Here is a 20,681-nt window from a genome sequence, read left to right on the forward strand (position 1 = left end):
CTGTAGGACTCCCCCTGAACAACATAAGCCCTTCAAAACATAAAAATTCCACTGACCACGAAACCTTTATTTCTGTGAATGGGTCAAATTGGTGGTGGGATGTGCAGATCTCAGCTCTGGACAGACTTGGGAAGCTAAAACTGCTATTTCTGTTCTTCTCCAAGCCTCCTCTTTCTATGGTATAAATTTCATTAAGATCGGAGGATGTTGAAAATTTTGTGCGTAACCCTTTAAGGATTTTTGCACACAATTTTCGACTTCCTTAGATTTTCTTGAAACTCACAAGATAGAAAGAGGAGGCTTGGAGAAGCACAGAAACAGAGGTTTGAGCACACTAAGTCTGTCCAGAGCTGAGATCTGGACAAATCCACATGCAATTTATTTACATTGGCTAAAATCATCACTTTTTGGACATCATTTTATCAACTCCTGGATCAAAGTTTTGACATATAATCACATTTAGGTGACTATATGACTCCCCCTAAAAACATAAACCCTTCAAAACATAAAAATTCCACTGACCATGAAACCTTTATTTCTGAGAATGGGTCAAATTGGAGGTGGGATGTGCAGATCTCAGCTCTGGGCAGACTTGGGAAGCTGAAACTTGTATTTCTGTTCTTCTCCAAGCCTCCTCTTTCTATGGTATACATTTCATTAAGATCTGAGGATGTCGAAAATTTAGTACCCCTTTAAGGATTTTTGTGTGCAATTTTCGACTTCCTCAGATCTTCTTGAAATGTATACCATATAATGAGGAGGCTTAGTGAAGAACAGAAACAGAGGTTTGAGCACACTAAGTCTGTCCAGAGCTGAGATCTGGACATCCCACATGCAATTTATTTGCATTGGCTGAAATCATCACTATTTGGACATAATTGTTTTTAACTCCTGGATCAAATTTATGACTTAAAATCACATTTATGGTACTGTAGGCTTCCCCCTAAACATAGTGCACCCTTCAAAACATAAACATTTCACTGACCACGAAACCTTTATTTCTGTGAATGGAACAAATTGGAGGTGGGATGTCCAGATCTCAGCTCTGGACAGACTTATTGAGCTGAAACCTCTGTTTCTGTTCTCCTGTAAGCCTCCTCATTCTATGGTATAAATTTCAAGAAGATCTGAGGAAGTTGAAAATTTAGCGCAAAAAATCTACCTTTTATTTTTTTTGGGCAAAATTTTCAACATCCTCTGATTTTCTTGAAACTCACAACAATGAATGAGGAGGCTAATATTAGAGCAGAAATGCAGGTTTTAGCTTCCTAAGTAAATGCAGAGCTGAGATCTGGACATCCCACATACAATTTGTCCCATTCACAGAAATGGAGGTTTCGTGGACAGTTGAACTTTTATGTTTTGAAGGGTGCACTATGTTCACAGAAATGGAGGTTTCGTGGACAGTTGAACTTTTATGTTTTGAAGGGCTTAGGTTGATCAGGGGGCTTCACTGAGACATATAAATGTAATTATATGTCATAAATGTTATACTGGAGTTATAAAAATTAAGTCCACCAAGTGATGATTTTTGGCCCATTAAATTGATTGGAAGTGGTCTACCCACGTACAGTTTATTTGCATTGGCTGAAATCATCAAATTGATTGGAAGTGGGACTACCCACGTACAAATTATTTGCATTGGCTGAAATCATCACTTGGTGGACATCAGTTTTATAACTCCTGGATCAAATTTATGACTTAAAATTACATTTATGTGACTCAGTGAAGCCCCCTGATCAACCTAAGACCTTCAAAACATAAAAGGTTTTCAGCCAATGCAAATAAATTGCAATTGGGTAGACCCACTTCCAATCAATTTAATGGGCCAAAAATCATCACTTGGTGGACTTCATTTTTATAACTCCAGGATCACATTTGTGACTTAAAAATCACATTTATGTGACTCAGTGAAGCCCCCTGAACAACCATAAGCCCTTCGAAACCATCACATTACTCTGTATACGAAACCACTATTTCTGTGAATGGGATAAATTGTTGGTGGTATGTCCAGATCTCAGCTCTGGATAGACTTAGGAAGCTGAAACCTGTTCTCCTGTCCAGAATACACAATACAACATGTGTATGCAACTTACAACTCATAAACATGCATCATTTGCTTAAAAAATGAAAGTGTCCATAAGCAATTTGTTCTATGGAGACTCAACAGCAGGTTTAAGGGCTATTCATTTTAAACACTTAGAGTAACATTTACATGCAGTTTTATTGACAAAATCCCTTTGGCAGCACTCAGAATACACAATACAACAAGTTGATGCAACTATCAACTCATAAACATGCACAATTAGCTTAAGTGTGAGACTCAAAGGTCAATTATTAATCATTACCATTGTAATTGACTTATAGTTGAAGAATCATTGCAACAGGCTTGAAAATGGAGAAGGGGGAGGGGATCCAAATACAAGCCTATACATGCAATTGAGGTTGTAGTGGGGGGAAACAGTATGCTTTATTATGTTTCTTTATGAAATAGTACTCAACTCAGCACAATATAACAAGTTGGTGCAACTATCAACTCTTAAACATGCACAATGAGCTTAAAAAATGACTTCCCACGAGCCATGCATTTGGCGCCATTCAAACAAATTGTAAGTGGGCACTTCCTGTATGATTCAGTGAAAAAAAGCCTTGAATCATATGCCAGCAACTTCAGCCATTGAGTACTCCTTCCTGGGGCCTTCAGATACAACATGCAATGACTTCATATCCCTCGGTGTTAAGCAAGTACTTTAAAAAAAATCAAGAAAAATATTCCTGAAAAATTATTGTCACATTACACTCACAGGTCAGCCAATTAAGCACTTAACAAAGTCATTCAGACTTGAACCTTTTCACAGTGTCTAAGGGGCCCCTGAGATCTGCTACAGATTTCAATTTGGAGCCATTTGGACCTTTCCAAGTCATGTCCACGGACCCGCTGTGAAAATGAATGGTACATATGGTAAGTGGGATTGCTCTTCCCGATGTCCTAAAGACCCCAGATTTCGCACGGTGACACTTCAAGTGTAAGAGGACTAAGGGGACTAAGGCTATTAAGAGGACTAAGGCCTAGGGTGCAAAAAAGTATTTTTCATTATTTTCAACAGATCTCTCTGCCTGTCATAGGAATCAATGAGACAGGCTTCATTTTAGGCCTGTGTGCGATAGTACATTCATCGGAGCCTTTAATACTCAGCAATCCCCCTGGGCTTCCAACCTCTAGGACCTGACTCGGGGGCCCCTGGCGATTGAATATCTGAAATTTCGAGGTCCTGCGACCTTGGGAACCCCCTTTTCTAGACGTCCCACTATCCCTTTGAATCAATGCATTTTTCACAATGTTTTCGTGGACAACGTCCCTAAATGGGCCAAATGAATGGAAAATAAGGTCAAAAGGTCACAAAACTCTCCACGCTGTCTAAGGGCACCCCGACGATCCGCATATGTCAATTTCAAGTCGTTCAGACCTTTCGGAGCCCCGTCCGCCAACCCGTTGTAGAAAATGAATGAAACAAATTGCACGTGGGCTTTTTATAGAAAGCTCCCCCAGCCCCCAAATGTCACACAGCAGTAGCCTGACGCCCCTCGAAAGACATACCGAGAGCACGAAGTTCTAGAAAAAAGGAAAAGGTTTTTTGGGGAGTTTGTGCAAGATTCTCACAAAGTCCTTTTGCACTTAAAGCTTGAAAGAGCCTCTTGAAAGATGAGAGACAACTAGGGTTAGGGTTTGGCTATAAGCTCAGGAAGGTTCTAGAGACCCCAAACGTTGGTTCCTGATTCGTGGGGACCAGACGCTCGTGAACCGGGAGTTTCAAGAGCCTGCGACCTTTTGACCCCTCTTTTCCAGACGTCCCACTATCCCTTTGAATCAATGCATTTTTCACAACGTTTTCATGGACAACGTCTCTAAATGGGCCAAATGAATGGAAAATAAGGTCAAAAGGTCACGAAACTCTCCACGCTGTCTAAGGGCATCCCGACGATGCGCATATGTCAATTTAGAGTCGTTCGGACCTTTCGGAGCACCGTCCGCCAACCCGTTGTAGAAAATGAATGAAACAAATTGCACGTGGGCTTTTTCTAGAAAGCTCCCCCAGTCCCAAAATTTCACACGGCGGTAGCCTGACGCCCCTCGAAAGACATATTGAGTACACGTGGCTCTAGAGAAAAGGAACGTTTTTTTTGGGAGTTTGTGCAAGATTCTCTCACAAAGGCCTCTTGCACTGATAGCTTGACAGAGCCTCGTGACTGATTAGAGAAAACTAGGTTGAGGGTCTGATAATACGCTCAGGAAGGTGCTAAAGACGCCAAATTTTGGTTCCTGATTCGGGAGGCCCTTTTGCGCGAGTTTCTGGAGTTTTGAGAGCCTGCAACCTTTTGACCCCTGTTAGCCAGACGTCCTACTTGCCCTTTGAACCAATGCCTTTTTCACGTGTTCGTGGACAACGTCCCTAAATGGGCCAAATGAATGGAAAAAAAGGTCACGAAACTCCCCACGCTGTCTAAGGACGCCCTGACGACGCACATTTGTCGTTTTTGAGTCGTTTGGACCTTTCGGTGCCCCGTCCATCGACCCGTTGTAGAAAATGAATGAAATAAATGGCAGATGGACTTTTTCTAGAAAGCTCCTCTGGGCTCCAAACTTCTCGTGCTGGTAGTCCGGGGCCCCTACCGTGTCATATTAAAAGCGCAACTCTCTAGACTGAATTTTTTTCCATTGTTTTTTTGCGTGAAAGCGAGAATCAACCTCACAGGCCTTTTGCTCTCAAAGCCAGAAAGAGACTCTTGCATGTGCAAAGTCATCTGGGTGTTAATTTAAGGTCTAGAGCTGAAAGAGTACATTCAGAAAATGTCTAGAGCTTCCAAATTTTAGGCACTGATTCGGGGGCCCCTGGGGCTCCAGAATCCCAAATTTCGTGGTCCTGTGGCCTTATGATCTCTTTTTACAAGAAATCCCACTTGCCCATTGAACCAATGCAATTCTACAGGTTTCGTGGACGGGGTTCAGTTTGGTGCTAAGACTTGGGAGCTTTGAATGCTTCATTGTTGGGCCCTCAGAAACCACATGTCATTAAAATGTCTGATGTGTGTCCCTGAGTTAAGGAAGTACTTTAAAAAAAATCAAGAAAAATATTATAGGAAAATTATTGTCACATTACACTTATTATTCAGCCAATTAAGGACTTAATGAAGTCATTGGGACTTGAAACATTGCACACTGAATAGGGGATCCCTGTGAAGCTACAGATTTCAATTTGAAGTCGTTTGGAGCTTTCGGAGTCGTCTCCACGGTCCCGCTGTGAAAATGTATGGTACAAATGATAAGTGGGACGTGCTCTAACTTTGCCCCCTGAGCTCCAACGGACCCCACGTTTCACACGGACACATCAAGGGCCCCTTATCGACACACTAAGAGGACAAAGGTCTAGGATGGAAAAAAGTCCTAGACCTATTTTCAACAGATCTCTCTGCCTGTCATAGGAATCAATGAGACAGGCTGCATTTTAGGCCTGTGTGCAACGGTACATTCATCAGAGGCTTTAATACTTAGCAAGCCCCAAGGGCCTCCAAAATGTAGGACCTGACTCGGGGACCCCTGAGAAGCTACTGTTGTCAATTTGGAGCCGATTGGTCCTTTCGGGGTTGTGTACACGGACCCGCTGTGTAAATACAAGGTACAAATTGTACATGGGATGTGCTCTAACTTTGCTCCCTGAGCTCCAACGGAGCCGAAATCTCACTCGGTTGCACACCTGGTGCCCCTCTATCACGTACTAAGAGGGCAGACTCCTCCTGCGATTCTTTTTTTTCACCTTCAAAATATGCCTTTTTGAGGGTGTGGGTGGGCACCGCGGCCACCAAACACGTGGCCCGTGAATTCCCAGAGCATAAAAACCTATTTGGGAAAAATAGTTGGTTAGGGGGATGATAATGGGTGCGTGGACAGCCCCCCCAGGTTGGTCTGGGGGTCTCATTGGTCCATTTTGGAAAAATAGTGGGTCAGGGAGATGATAATGGGTCCGTGGACAGCCCCCCCCAGGTTGGTCAAGGGGTCTCCCTGGTCAATTTGGGTAAAATAGTGGGTCAGGGGGATGATAATGGGTCCATGGACAGCCCCGCCCCAGGGTGGTCAGGGGGTCTCACTGGTCAATTTGGGCAAAACAGTGGGTCAGGGGGATGATAGTGTGTCTGTGGACAGCCCTGCCACCCCAGTGTGGTCATTGGGCATTATAATGGTCAGGGGGCAGATAGTGGGACCGTGGGACTCTGGGGGTCTCAGTGAGGTGGACTGCAGATTACAGTCGCCCCCTACGTGCGTCCGTTTGGGCAGGTAAACCGGACCAATCACTATTTGGAAATGTCTTCGTCCACAAACCAAAAAGGTCCATCCGGTCTATGAGCTAAGTGGCAATAGGGCGGTACACAAACCTGTCATCGTCCCTCGCATCCATGAAACGTACAATGGCAGGTGATCGCAATGGGCAAATTTCCACCAACCCTCTAAGTTCTCTTACCTTGTCTGTGGTCACCACATGCTTCAAAACATCCACCATTGTGCCTGTACCAAAGTAATCAAAAATCACTTGTTTAAATGACTGGCGTCCTGTTGCTCTGACCCCCATCGTCAGCAAATGCTTTGAGAGGCTAATCAGAGATTACATCTGCTCTGTGCTGCCCACCTCACTGGACCCATTGCAGTTTTCCTACCTCAACAACTGCTCCACTGATGATGCCATTGCATCTGCAATACACACTGCTCTCTCTGGAAAAAAGGAACATATATGTGAGAATGCTGTTTATAGACTACAGCTCAGCATTCTCACATATATGTTCCTTTTTTCCAGAGAGAGCATTTTCTCATCATAGTGCCCACCAAGCTTGATGTGAAACTCTGGGCTCTGGACTTAAACAGCTTGCTGTGCAGCTGGATCCTGGACTGCCTGTCAGGCAGACGTCAGGTGGTTAGAATGGGCAGCAATATCTCCTCATCACTGACCCTCAACAGTGGTGAAATACATCAAATGGGCCACTCAAGTCGCATATGGGAAAATGGCGCAGTGGTAGATACAACCTCAAGGTGGAGGGAGTTGCTACAACACGGCGACCGGAGGACAGCTGGAACTGCCTAAGGGAAACTCAGGTCCACTCGTAAGGGGACCGTACCACGGAAAATACACACAGGAGGAGTACATGCAGGAGTCCCGGCCTGTGGGGCACCTATTCCAGTACAGGGTAGATTTGAGTACCCGCAGTGGATTGGGTCGGAAAATTCCTCCACTGAATTGCGGACCCACAGGGCTAGGGAAGAGTCATCCAGGGATCTGAATGAACGGGATCTCCTGGGAGAGAAAGCGCACAGTTTTACCTCGGCAGAGGCGTGTACCGAGTTCTACCGGATCGGATCTGAGAAAACACAGGATGATACTAACCCAACCCTGAGATTGTAAAACCTCGCAAAGGTATTAGGTATTGCCCAACAATCTCCCTGTTGAGTGTGCTCGGACCTGCAAGGGGGGGGGCACGGCCTGGGTGTGATAGGCCAATGAAATGCCATTCACTACCCAGTGGGAAAGCCTCTGTTTGAAGACAGCATTCCCTTTCCGCTGTCCACCAAAGGAAACAAAGAGGGGAAGCGCTTGCAGGTTCACTACCTGGTCTCTGAAGGGCGTGGTAGGAATCTTGGCATGTAGCCCTGTCGCAGTTTTAGGATAACATGTGTGTCTGCCGGACCGAACTCCAGGCAAGTGTCACTGACAGAGAACGCAGTTCCCCGACCCTCCTGATGGAGACGAGCGCGATCAGCAGGGCAGTCTTTAGAGAGAGGGCCCTGAGTCCAACTGATTCTAGCAGCTCGAAGGGGGGTCTCTGAAGGCCCGAGAGGACCACTGAGAGATCCCAGGAGGGGAACAGGCTTGGCTGGGAAGGGTTTAACCTCCGGGCACCTCTTAGGAACCTGATGATTAAGTCGTGCTTACCCAAAGACTTGCCATCTACTGCGTCGTGGTGGGCCGTGATAACAGCAACATACACCTTCAAGGTGGAAGGGGACAGCCTCCCCTCCAGCCTCTCCTGCAGAAATAAGAGCACTGACCTAACTGTGCACCTCTGTGGGTCTTCAGCCTGGGAAGAGCACCAATTCGCTAACAAGCGCCACTTCAGGGTGTAAAGTTGCCTGGTAGAGTGGGCTCTGGCTTGGTTGATTGTGTCTACGATGTAGGTGGTAGACCAGATAGATCTTCCGTGTCCCATCCAGGGGCCAGATGTGGAGGTTCCAGAGGTCTGGTTGCAGATGCCAGAGAGTGCCCCGTCCCTGAGAAAGAAGGTCTTTCCTCAGGGGAATTCGCCAGGGCGGGGCTGTCACGAGGAGTACGAGGTCCGAGAATCAGGCCCGGATGGGCCAGTAGGGAGCCACTAGGGTGACTTCGTCCTTGTCCTCCCTGACCTTGCACAGCACCTGTGCAAGAAGGCTCACTGGGGAAATGCGTACTTGTGCAGCCCCGAGGGCCAGCTGTGTGCCAGTGCGTCTGCCCGGAGGGGGATCCTCTGTTCGGGCATATCAGAGCGGGCAGTGGGAGGTCTCTCGGGAGGCAAACAGGTCTACCTGGGCCTTGCCAAATCGTTCCCAAATCAGCTGGACCAACTGGGGGTGAAGCCTCCACTCTCCACCGGGCAAGCATTGTCGTGACAGCACGTCACGGCACTTGAGTCACTGCTGGCTCCAAAGGAGGAGACGACGGGCGAGGCGTGACATGTGGCGGAAGCGTACACCGCCTTGGCGATTTATGTATGCTACCGCGGTGGTGCTGTCTGACCTGACTAGGACATGTTTGTCTCATACTAAAGGGATAAACTTCCGCAGGACATAGAAAATAGTCAGCAACTCTAGGCAATTGATGTGCCAACGCAGCGGGGCCCCTTTCCATTGGCCCGCGGCTGTGTGCCCGTTGCACACGGCGGCCCAACCCAATCTGGAGGCCTCGATCGTGACCAGGACGCATCGGGACACCTGCTGCAAGGGTATTCCTGCCCACAGAAAGCAGAGGTTTGTCCAGGGTTTGAATGTTTGGCGGCAGGCGGGGGTGACCATCACACGGTGCTTGCCGCGGCGCCATGCTCATCTCGGGACTCGAGTCTGAAGCTAGTGCTGAAGCGGTACCATATGCCCCAGGAGCCTCTGGAAAAGTTTTAAAGGGACCGCTGTGCCCGGCCAGAAGGTGGCGAGGCATTCCAGCACCGACTGCACACGCTCGTTGGTGAGACGTGCTGACATTGAGACTGAGTCTAACTCCATGCCGAGAAAAGAGATGCTCTGAACCGGGGCGAGCTTGCTCTTTTCCCAGTTGACCTGAAGCCCCAAACGGCTGAGGTGCCTGAGCACCTGGTCTCTGTGAGCGCATAGTAACTCTCGGGAGTGGGCCAGAATGAGCCAGTCGTCGAGTTAATTGAGTATGCGGATGCCGGATTCTCGGAGCGGGGCAAGGGCTGCCTCTGCGACATTCGTGAAGACGCGAGGGGACAGAGACATTCCGAAGGGGAGGACTTTGTACTGATACGCCTGGCCATCGAACGTGAACCGTAGGAAGGGTCGCTGTCGAGGCAGAATTGAGACGTGGAAGTACGCATCCTTCAGGTCTATTGCTGCGAACCAATCTAGATGCTGGACGCAAGTTAAGATGTGTTTTTGCGGAACGGGAGAACAAGAACGGGAGTTTGTGCAAAGCCCTGTTGAAAACTTGCATGCTGCATGCACGACCATCGGCTCCGAAGAAAATTTCTGAATGAACTCGATGTATTTCCCCGCCTTTTTACCCGTATGTCCGGGGACGGGGTATGCAAATACTGTCTGCCTACATCTCATTGGCCATTTTTCATAGATCAGAGGCATATTCGGCACTCAAGAGAGTCCCTAGTGTCACTTCTTCGACACAATGTCGAAGTGAGCGACAGGCAGGGAACTAAACAGATTTCATTAAATTGACTGCAGGTGGTGACGGTAAGACTTATTTTTCACATGATAATAATGTCAAAGAAAGTTTTCTTATGTGTTTATTGCATCCACAGACATGAAAGATGTGGAGGTTCCTGTGGGGTTCGTCAATGGAGTCGCAGACAGCGTGAAATTTGCAAGTGATAAACTGAACAAAATCATGTCAGGAGGAACTAAGAAGATGTTCAAGTCACCTTGAAAATGTGTGCAGAGCATTGCTACAAAAAGTTGTAGATGACTATCAAATAGAGATGAAAAGTACAGAAAAGAGTTCAAACTTTTGTGCCAATGAACCCTTCCTAACAATTATTTACCATTAATACACATATTATATTATATATTATACTATATTAAAAAGTTAAATATATATTTAACAGTATAGAAATACCCGTATCTCATTTGCTGCAAACATAAATCTGATTATTTCATTCTATTATAATATATGATATATATATATATATATATATATATATATATATATATATATATATATATATATATATATACTGTATATATATATATATATATATGCTATTTTTATTATTTACTATTCTGTACAGAATTTTTCTTTTTTTCTATCTTAAAATAACTTTTAATGGTGAGCTTGTAGAATAATATTTCATTGTCAACGAGTTGCTACTGTTTGCAGTGTTGCACATTTGACCAATAAAACTGTGACGATGTTTAATAAATACAAATATGAAGATTCAGAAATTTTACATCACATTAATTTATTGTTTTTGCTGTTTGACTCATGACTTAGTAATACTAGAGAAATAAATGAGCAAATCAGGATCGTGAATGAAGATTAATTTTTATTAAAATAAATTTGACTTTCTAAACATTGTAGTACTAAAACAACCAATTACATTGAAACATTTAGCAAATAAAGCAAATGGCGAAACACACTTTAGGGCCTACATTAGTCCAGCATACATTGACCATCATGCTAAAAGACAAAAAGAGAATAAATCAGACTTGAGTTATTGAATATGTTGATAGTAGATATTCTACAAGCAGAGAATGAATAAACTCTATGGATCATTATTGATCATTTAACACTGCTGTAGATCACTGAGTCCTCTTCAACAGTCTGCATATCTGATCTCCTAAAATATCAAAACACAACATGAGAGAAATGAATTAAAACACAGATAATCACGTGTGTGTTTAACTTGATTCTTCTCACCTGTCATTCTGGGTTTCATGTTCTTCTGTTCTTTTCTTCTCTTTGTGTTTGTGATGTTGGACCGTTGCATACTCAATCTCTGCAGTGTATTCAGGAGCTTTTCCAGCAGTCAGATTTCCTCTGAGTCTCTTGGGTTTAATACTGGCGTACTGAGCATCATTTTGATCCGATGTTTCACTTTCAGAAAGAGGAGCATCATGGACAGAAACTCTCTCTATCACATCACAATAGATCTGATCCTGAAATCACATCAAGAGATCCACATACAGTTTGAGAACCACTGGTCTAAAGAGAGACTTCAATATTTAAGTTGTGGTAAAAAGAAGGTAATAATAGGTTATAATAATTGGAGATATGTTTTGTGGAATTGTGTTGATAAAACACATAATATGAAACAGAGATGACTTCATTCCTGATGTTGTAAAGTGAGTTTTTGTGATTATTTATTATTATTATTTTTACCTGATTTCCTGAGAGGTTTTCATTTTTAACACCTGCACGCTTTTTCCTGTTATAAGAACAGACATAAACTGCATAAGTGCACTGGAATAAAATAACTGGAAATGTCAAAAATGCTGTTCCCTGTCAAAAGCTTCACTTAATGCTGCGCTTGATTCAGCGCTTATGCGATCGTCTTTAGGAGTGACCAGCTGTGAATATGTGTGCAACACGTCAATTAAATGGTCTAGGACCTTTATAGCCTCTGATGGTGACATCATCAGAATGCGCCACTACCAGGGGCTATAAATAGATGTGCCACAGGTGCATCATCAGGTCTTTTGTCTTCAGACCACTCTGTGATGAGTTTTTGCTTCTCAAGCTCTCTATTTTTCTTCTGATAGGAGTTATATTTGTCAGGCAATGTGCAGAAAACTTCTCTTTTTCTGTCATTTATGTGTGGAAAAGACAAAAAGAAGACAAATTAAAATAATGAGCTATCAACAAAGCAAATGGTGTGTGTTTCCATACTTACGTCCTATGGCTGAATCTTACACACACCAGTTTTGCTTTGTTTGTTTGGGGGAAGAACACGCTGCTCTTGCATTAGGCGAGTGTGATCATTGTGAGCTGTTCACAGTGAAAACGCTGCGCGCTCGTCTACTTCCAAGAGCCAGCAGCCACCATTCCATCGTGGGGCTTGCGTATGGATCTGGCTGAGGAGCAAGAGATGGGTCCGTCCCTATCACTCGCTCTCTCTCCATATCCAATTGGTCCCTCGCGTGTTCTCGAAGCGCGCCCCGGCACCTCTTTGGTTCATGAGGGGGACGATGAATCTCTTGGGTCTGCGGACTTTGAGTTGCCTACATCTGAGCGTTCCTCACCTGATGACAAAGCGGTTGAGGAATTACTCGAGGTGGTTACTCGTGTGGTGGTCAGATTACCGCTAGACAAGCCTCGTGAACAAGAGAACCCAAACGATCGAAACTAGAAGACAGATTTCTGCCTGGTTGCCAGAGGAATGGAACACAAAATCAGTCTCTCACCTTCTTTGAAGAACTCCATGATGAGTTAACTTGTTAGATTTATCTCTCCGTGCAACCAAGCAGACAGCTTGCGCTATCGGCCGTTCAATGGCTGCATTGGTCAGCATGGAGAGGCATCTGTCGATAAACCTCACGGGCATCAAGGATAAGGACAGAGTATTCTTACTTGATACCCTGGTCTCACCTTCCGGCCTGTTTGGCGATTCGGTGAATACAGTCGTCACCAGGTTTCGGGAGGTGAAAAAACATCCAACATCCCCTCAACGGGAAGTATCAAAATTGGTACCCATTTCAGGGAACCTGGCAGAGTGGAAGCTACTACTGGGTATTTATATGTGGGTCCTAAAGACAGTAGAAAAGGGCTACAGAATTAAATATGTTTGCCGTCCTCCGCATTTCAACGGTGTGGTTCCCACTACCCTGAATCCGGAACAAGCACATTTACTGTCACAAGAGCTGCAATATCTTCTGTTCAAAGAGGCAATAGAACATGTTCCCCTTCTAGAGAGAGAGTCAGGTTACTACAGCAGATACTTCCTGGTTCCTAAGGAAGATGGGGGATTATGTCCGATTTTAGATCTTCGAGGCTTGAACCGCTCAGTCAAGGCGCTCAAGTTCAAGATGCTAACTGTCAAGACAATTGTGTCACAAATTTAACATCGCGATTGATTAGTCACGATTAATGTCATGGATGCATACTTTCATATAGAAATACTGCCACAACACAAGAAGTTCCTAAGGTTTGCTTTCGGGGTGAAGCTTACCAATATCGGGTTTTTCCATTCAGTTCATGGATGCAGTACTGGCTCCATTGCAACTCCAGGGCATCCGCATTTTTAATTATATAGACGATTGTCTGATACTAGCACAATCGCAAGAACTGGCATTACAGCACAGAAATATGGTCTTAGCTCATCTGGTTTCTCTGGGGTTGAGACTCAACAACAAGGAAAGTGTTCTCTCTCCTGCCCAGAGAACAACATATTTAGGGATCATATGGAATTCGATCACGATGCGGGCACAGCTATCTCCCGCTCGAATCTAAACCATTCAGAATACCCTGAGTAAAGTCAGGCTAAGATCGTACTGTTCTTCAGTATCAATGGATGTTAGGTCTCATGGCATCTGCGTCCCCTGTGATCCCTATGGGCCTTTTGCATATGAGACCATTCCAGTTGTGGCTCAAAGTCAGGGGATTTAATCCAAGGGGCAATCCATGAAGGCAGATAAGGGTTACATGCCGCAGGCTACATACCCTCTCTATGTGGTTCATACCCCGGTCCTCACCTTGGGTCCCATTCTAGGTGCGTCTTGCCGTCGCAGAATTTTAATGACAGACACCTCCCTGTTGGGCTGGGGAGCGGTCTTAAGTGGTCGTCTAGCTCAAGGGGAATGGGAGGGTCATCAGCTTGATTGGCACATCAACTGTCTCGAGATGATGACAGTATTTGTGGCCCTGAAGTACTTCCTCCAGCATCTGAGAGGCTACCATGTCCTTGTGCGTGTGGACAACACATCGGCAGTCTCTTACATAAATCACCAAGGAGGTCTGTGGTTGCGGCAGCTAAACAGTCTAGCGTGACAAATTTTCATTTGGGCCCAGGTCAAGCTCTGGATGCCTGAATGTGGGAGCGGATTTACTGTCCAGACAGAAAATACTGACGGGAGAATGGAAACTCCACACCGAGGTAGTGAAACAAATCTGGTTAAGATTTTAAGAAGCAGAGGTGGACCTATTCGCCTCCCAACAGACAGCGCAATGTCCCCTCTAGTTCTCTCTGAGTGACTCCCCCCTGGGTCTGGATGCGATGGCGCATACATGGCCAAAATGCGCCTGTATGCATTTCCTCTGGTTTCTCTGCTCCCGGGAGTTCTAGCCAGAGTTCGCCAACAAGTATATTGCCTCTTACTGATAGTGCCGAGTTGGCCAAACAGAGTAGGGTTCTCAGAGATACTATCTCCCCTTGACAGCTCACCTTGGGCGACATCGGAGAGCAGGGGACAATATTTCATCCCTGGAACGTGCTGGGGAACCTTCATGTTTGGCCCCTGAAGGATACAAACTGAGGGACACTGGGTTTTCACCTGAAATTATTGAGACCAATCTGAGTGCTAGGGCTCCTTCCACTAGAAAAAGTTATGTCAATACACGGGGTGTCTTTGAAAGGTGGTGCACTGCATGTAATGCAGATCCAGTTAACTGCCAGATTGCTTTAATTCTGGACTTCCTGCAGGAGAAAATATCAGCAAGCACACGCCCCACCACTCTCAGGAATTATGTGGCCGCTCTGTCTGCTTGCCACGCCTTGATTGATGTTGTGCCACTGGGGAAACATCCTTTGCTTGCTCGTTTCATTCGTGGAGCCATGCGACTGAGGCCTCCCGTTAGAACCAGGATCCCTTCATGGGACTTAGCTATAGTCCTTGATGGTCTGGTTGAGACCCCCTTTGAACCTCTAGAGTCAGTGTCTGACAAGCTTCTGAGTCTAAAGATGTTTTTCTTATGGCTATTACTATTTTAAAAAGAATTGGGTATTTGCAGGCTCTGTCTGTCTTGCCATCCTGCTTAGACTTTGCCCCAGGAATGGCGAAAGCGATATTTCATCCTCATCCTGACTACCTGCCTAATGTTCCTTTCTCGACCATACATCCAGTCACTCTGGAGGACTTCTGTCCTCCACCACTCAAAACGCAGGATAAGGAGAAACTTCACAGGATGCGTCCAGTCCATGCTCTTCAGGCCTACTTCCACCGTACTTGCCGGGTGAGGGATGCTATTGCCCTTGACTATGAAGCACACGGTCAGCTTCACCAGTAGGCATCAGGGCTTATTCTACAGAGGGTCGCTTCTTCTAAAGCTTTGGCGGAGGGTGATCCTCTGCAGCATGTTTGTAATGCTGCAGAGGATGGTCCTCTCCGTACACATTCATAAGATTGTATAGTTTGGATGTTCATGCCACTCCGGGCTCTCACGTCCTTGAGTCAACATCACAAGCTCATGTCTGAGACCTTTTGCGTTCTTGTGAGCACACACTACCCAAACTTAAGGGGTCCAGACACCCGCAGTGCGGCAGTGTGGGTATTCTCATTCCCATAAGCGCTGAATCAAGCGCAGCATTAAGTGTAGCTTTTGATAGGGAACATCTCGGGTTTCTTGACCGTAACCCTTGTTCCCTGATAAAGTGGAATGAGATGCTGTGCTTCATTGCCTCACTGAGGATGTCCCAGGACTGCTCTTCAGACAAATATACCTGATGAAGCACCTGTGGTACATCTATTTATAGCCCCTGGTACTGGCGCATTCTGATGATGTCACCAACAGAGGCTATAAAGGTCCTAGTCAATTTCATTGATGTGTTTCACACATATTCACAGCTGGTCACTCCTAAAGATGTTCCCATATGCGCTGAATCAAGCACAGCATCTCGTTCTGCTTTTTCAGGGAAAAAGAGTTACAGTCAAGTAACCCGAGACGTTTTCAATGAACCATACTAATATGATGACTACTTGTACTTTTTAAGCAGAATGGTGATGATGATGATGATGATGATGAATCCTCCACAACCCAATGTGATCCTCCACACTACATGCCAACCAGATCTATAATGGACTGAAAGAAGAAGAATATGAAGATGAATTCTCAAACATAAGAGAGATGTGAAGTTATACAGGTGTGATCTAGTATGAATCAAATCTTTACCTGTCACTGATACAGCAGCTGATCTCTGAGATCCATGTTGATTCTGAGTCACACAGTAGAAGAATCCACTCTGTAGTGCACTGTAACTCTGTCCTGATCCAACAGATGAACTTTCATTCTCCTTAAACCAGGTGTAGTTCAGAACAGGTGGGTTTGAATCACTGCTGCAGGTCAGATTCACTGAATCACCCAAAACTATTTCACCAGATCCACTCATGGACACTGAGACATTCCTGGGTGAATCTAAAAGAGACAAAAGAAAATGTATAATCATGTTTTGAGATTGATAATCCAGTGATCTGTTACAACAGTTAATGCAACATCATAAACTCACACATGACATTTAAAGTGACAGTATCAGAGTATTTCTCTCCAACTTCATTTCTGGACTTGCACTTGTATTCTCCACTGTGATCAGAGCGGATACTTGTGATGCTGTAGATTTCTCCAGATCCAACAGTTGTATTCTCCTTAAACCAGGTGTAGTTCAGAACAGGTGGGTTTGAATCACTGCTGCAGGTCAGATTCACTGAATCACCCAAAAATATTTCACCAGATCCACTCATGGACACTGAGACAGTCTTTGGAGAATCTACAAGTAAAATAATTGAAATGTTCTATTACTGAAAGTCTTCAAGTTAAAGTTTTTACACTATATTGATTTGCTTATTAGTTAGTTCATTTATTTGTCCCCATAGGTAAAAGGGTTTGCAGCATAATCACACAGACATCAGAAACCACGACTGGCAAATATAAACATCATACACAGTATATATATATATATATATAAAAAAATTGAATAATTAATGGAATTAATGAATGACCAGACATTAAAAGAAGTTTAAACTTTAATTGCTTGAGAGATAAAAGATCATTTAGACCTTTTTTTCATACAACGGGGAACACAATACCGTTGGCCAGATGGAAACAATTCAAAAGCAGAAGCCAAAGGATCCCTCTAGTCACTCACAATATTATTTGCCTTATTTAACACTCTCTTTTTTTATAAATACTTTCTATAAATACTCGGTAACATAATCCCTAACAATTGACTTCCCATTGTTACAACTTTCCTTACTGATTTCTTCTGTACCTCGGTTGCATTACCATACCAACAAATAGTACAGAATTTTATAAGACTTTCATTAAAAGCACCATAAATCATCAAAAGCATTCTGTTGTGGACATTAAAGGAGAGGAATTTCTTTTGGAAATACATTTTCTGTTGTGTCTTTTTATGTTTTATTTATATATTCGGTCCACATGTCCCATTTAAGCTTGTGGTCAAGCACTATACCATCATTTGTAACTGACTGAATTGGCTCCCCATTAACTAATGTAGGACGTGATATTTTCTGCTATCTGAAATCAATAGTGTAGAGCGGAGGAGGGCGAGGCCGGGCCGGAACAACGCACACCCTGTAAAGATCCCATCTTTGGGTTCCTGTTCCACTCCTGACCATCAGGGGGTGCTTTCTTTGAGCCATGCTCTTAACAGGCCTGCAGATGACACTTATACCCTGAGCCCTGTTCTCTCCACTCCTGCAAATGGCACTAACGCCCCTAACCTTGTTCAGTACTCTGCTCGTTAACCCTCATTCCCTTCACCTGCTTCTAGGCCTTTATAAGTCTGTTTGTTCCCTCCCTTTGTGTTCTGTCTTGAGCCTAGGTACTCTGTGCCTCCAGTGACCAGTTCTCAAGTTAAGTTTGTTCTTTATAATACCTTTTGACCCTTGTGTCTATTTTTGTTTCTCCATTTTGTGAATGCTCGGCTTTCTTTGTTTATTTGTACGTTGCATTTTTTCTTATAGTAAAGATTATATTTTCGGTTAACTCAGTGGTAAACACCTAACACTTGAGCACTGCAGACACAGGTTTGAGCCTTGTTATAGGCAGCCTTGTTATATGCATTGTCCCCAATCAGCCTGATGGGGGTGCTCGTGAGGGATAAAGGTGGCCGGTGACGACGGTTCGAGAGAGAGAGAGAGAGAGAGAGAGAGAGAGCTCTTCAGCTCATTCTCTTGCAGCACTCTCAGTCACTGTCTCAACCAGTTCATTAAAATCTACACTACCAAAGACCATCCACTGTGTACATTCAAATCATCCATGCAATGCCATTGAACTATCATTATCCCACACTTTAACAGTCTTTTCCTGAGGCTTCTCCCTTTCAAGTAACGTCTGATAAAAAAGATGGAGATAGACTTCACTGTGATCAGACACCCCCAGTGGAGGGAGCAATGAAATATAAGCATTTTTGACAGTTCCATAAAACATGTTTAAAGTCTTTTTTTTCTAGTGGGACAGTCAACATATTGATAGTATGTACACAAACTCTTCTTAACATTGCAGTTATTAAAATCACCCAGAATGAACTTAGGATCATCAGGGAAATTTTCTCAAGTCTCTGAAATAGATTGTAAATAACCTCTTGCCCGCTTACAGGCAGAAACTGAAACGGGAAGCACCCACCCTCAGAACGATCCAGTGCTGGTCGGACCAATCAGACTCTATGCTACAAGACTGTTTTGATCACGTGGACTGGGAGATGTTCCGGTCCGCCTCTGATGACGACATCGAGGTTTACGCTGACAGCGTAACGTGTTTCATCTTGAAGTGCATAGAGGATGTTGTTCCGACCAAAACAATACAGATATACCCCAACCAGAAACCATGGGTTAACGCCGATGTTCGCGCGGCACTTAATGCGCGGACCTCCGCTTTTAATTCTTCTAACATGGAGGAGCGTAAACAAGCCAGTTATGCTCTACGTAACACTATCAGTGAAGCCAAACGCCAGTACAGGCACAAACTTGAAGGTTAGTTCAACACCACTGACTCTAGAAGTATGTGGCAGGCAAGTAACATCACGGACTACAAACGGAATAAAGACTTCGCCGTGAACACAGCTGCATCTCTCCCGGACGAACTTAATACATTTTATGCTCGTTTCGAGGACAATAACACGGAGAGAGCACTAGCGGTTGACGCTTCAGAGGTTGGTTCACTCTCCGTCTCTGTTGTGGATGTAACCCGATCCTTCCGACGGGTGAACATCCGTAAAGCTGCGGGTCCAGATGGCATTCTGGGCCACGTCATCAGAGCGTGTGCGAATCAACTGGCTGGTGTTTTTACGGACATTTTCAATCTGTCCCTCTCCCTGTCTGTAGTCCCCACATGCTTCAAAACATCAACCATGACGTCAGGCAGACATCAGGTGGTTAGAATGGGCAGCAACATCTCCTCATCACTGACCCTCAACACTGGAGCCCTGCAGGGCTGTGTTCTCAGCCCACTCCTGTATTCACTATACACACATGACTGTGTGGCAACACATAGCTCCAATGCCATCATTAAGTTTGCTGACAATACGACGGTGGTAGGTCTGATCACTGACAATGATGAAAGAGCCTACAGAGAGGAGGTGCACACTCTGTCACGCTGGTGTCAGGAGCACAACCTCTCCCTCAACGTCAGTAAAACCAAGGAGCTTGTAGTGGACTTCAGGAAGAAAGACGGAGAACACAGCCCAATCACCATTAATGGAGCACCGGTAGAGAGAGTCAGCAGTTTCAAGTTCCTCGGTGTCCACATTACTGAGGAACTCACATGGTCCGTCCACATGGAGGCCGTTGTGAAGAAGGCTCACCAGCGCCTCTTCTTCCTGAGACGGCTGAGGAAGTTTGGAATGAACCACTACATCTTCACACGGTTCTACACCAGTACTGTAGAGTGCATCCTGACTGGCTGCATTACCGCCTGGTATGGCAATAGCACCGCCCACAACTGCAAAGCCCTGCAAAGGGTGGTGCGAACTGCCAGAAACATCATCAGAGGTGAGCTTCCCTCCCTCCAGGACATATATACCAGGCGGTGTGTGAAAAAAGCTCGGAGGATCATCAGAGACTCCAGCCACCCGAGTCATGGTCTGTTCTCACTGCTACCATCAGGCAGGCGGTATCGCAGCATCAGGACCCGCACCAGCCGACTACACGATAGCTTTTTCCCCCAAGCAGTCAGACTGTTGAACAATTGATCTCTCACGATCAATAATTTGCACTGCACTTTATTAATCTATAACCTCACACTGGACTCTCAACATATTCTCCTCATTACAACTACTTATATATTTATAATGTATACTCTTTACTTATTGTATTGTATATTGTGTATTCTATATTGTGTGTATTGTTTACTGTACATTGTATATAATTATTGTGTTGTATAAGTATGTGTACATTTGATATGTAAATTGTGTTGTGTAAGTATGTTGTTTACTGTAATTGGTATATGTCTCGTCACTGTCATGACTGCTATGTT

The 20,681-nt window shown here is 44.7% G+C and overlaps 1 protein-coding gene across 1 annotated transcript in view; it reads right to left on the bottom strand.

The window, feature by feature from the left end:
* The window catches only part of LOC127652017 (B-cell receptor CD22-like), a 68,780-nt gene that overhangs the window by 26,119 nt on the left and 21,980 nt on the right, over window positions 1-20,681 (bottom strand). Inside the window, exons 12-16 of the mRNA XM_052138081.1 lie at window positions 16,696-16,953; window positions 16,362-16,604; window positions 16,175-16,271; window positions 11,640-11,685; window positions 11,178-11,416 (exon numbers count right to left, since the gene is read on the bottom strand). Of these exons, the coding sequence (XP_051994041.1) occupies window positions 11,178-11,416; window positions 11,640-11,685; window positions 16,175-16,271; window positions 16,362-16,604; window positions 16,696-16,953 (883 nt within the window). The remainder of the gene's footprint in view (window positions 1-11,177; window positions 11,417-11,639; window positions 11,686-16,174; window positions 16,272-16,361; window positions 16,605-16,695; window positions 16,954-20,681) is intronic.

This window comes from Xyrauchen texanus, chromosome 11 (assembly GCF_025860055.1).
Source record: "Xyrauchen texanus isolate HMW12.3.18 chromosome 11, RBS_HiC_50CHRs, whole genome shotgun sequence".
NCBI lineage: Eukaryota > Metazoa > Chordata > Actinopteri > Cypriniformes > Catostomidae > Xyrauchen > Xyrauchen texanus.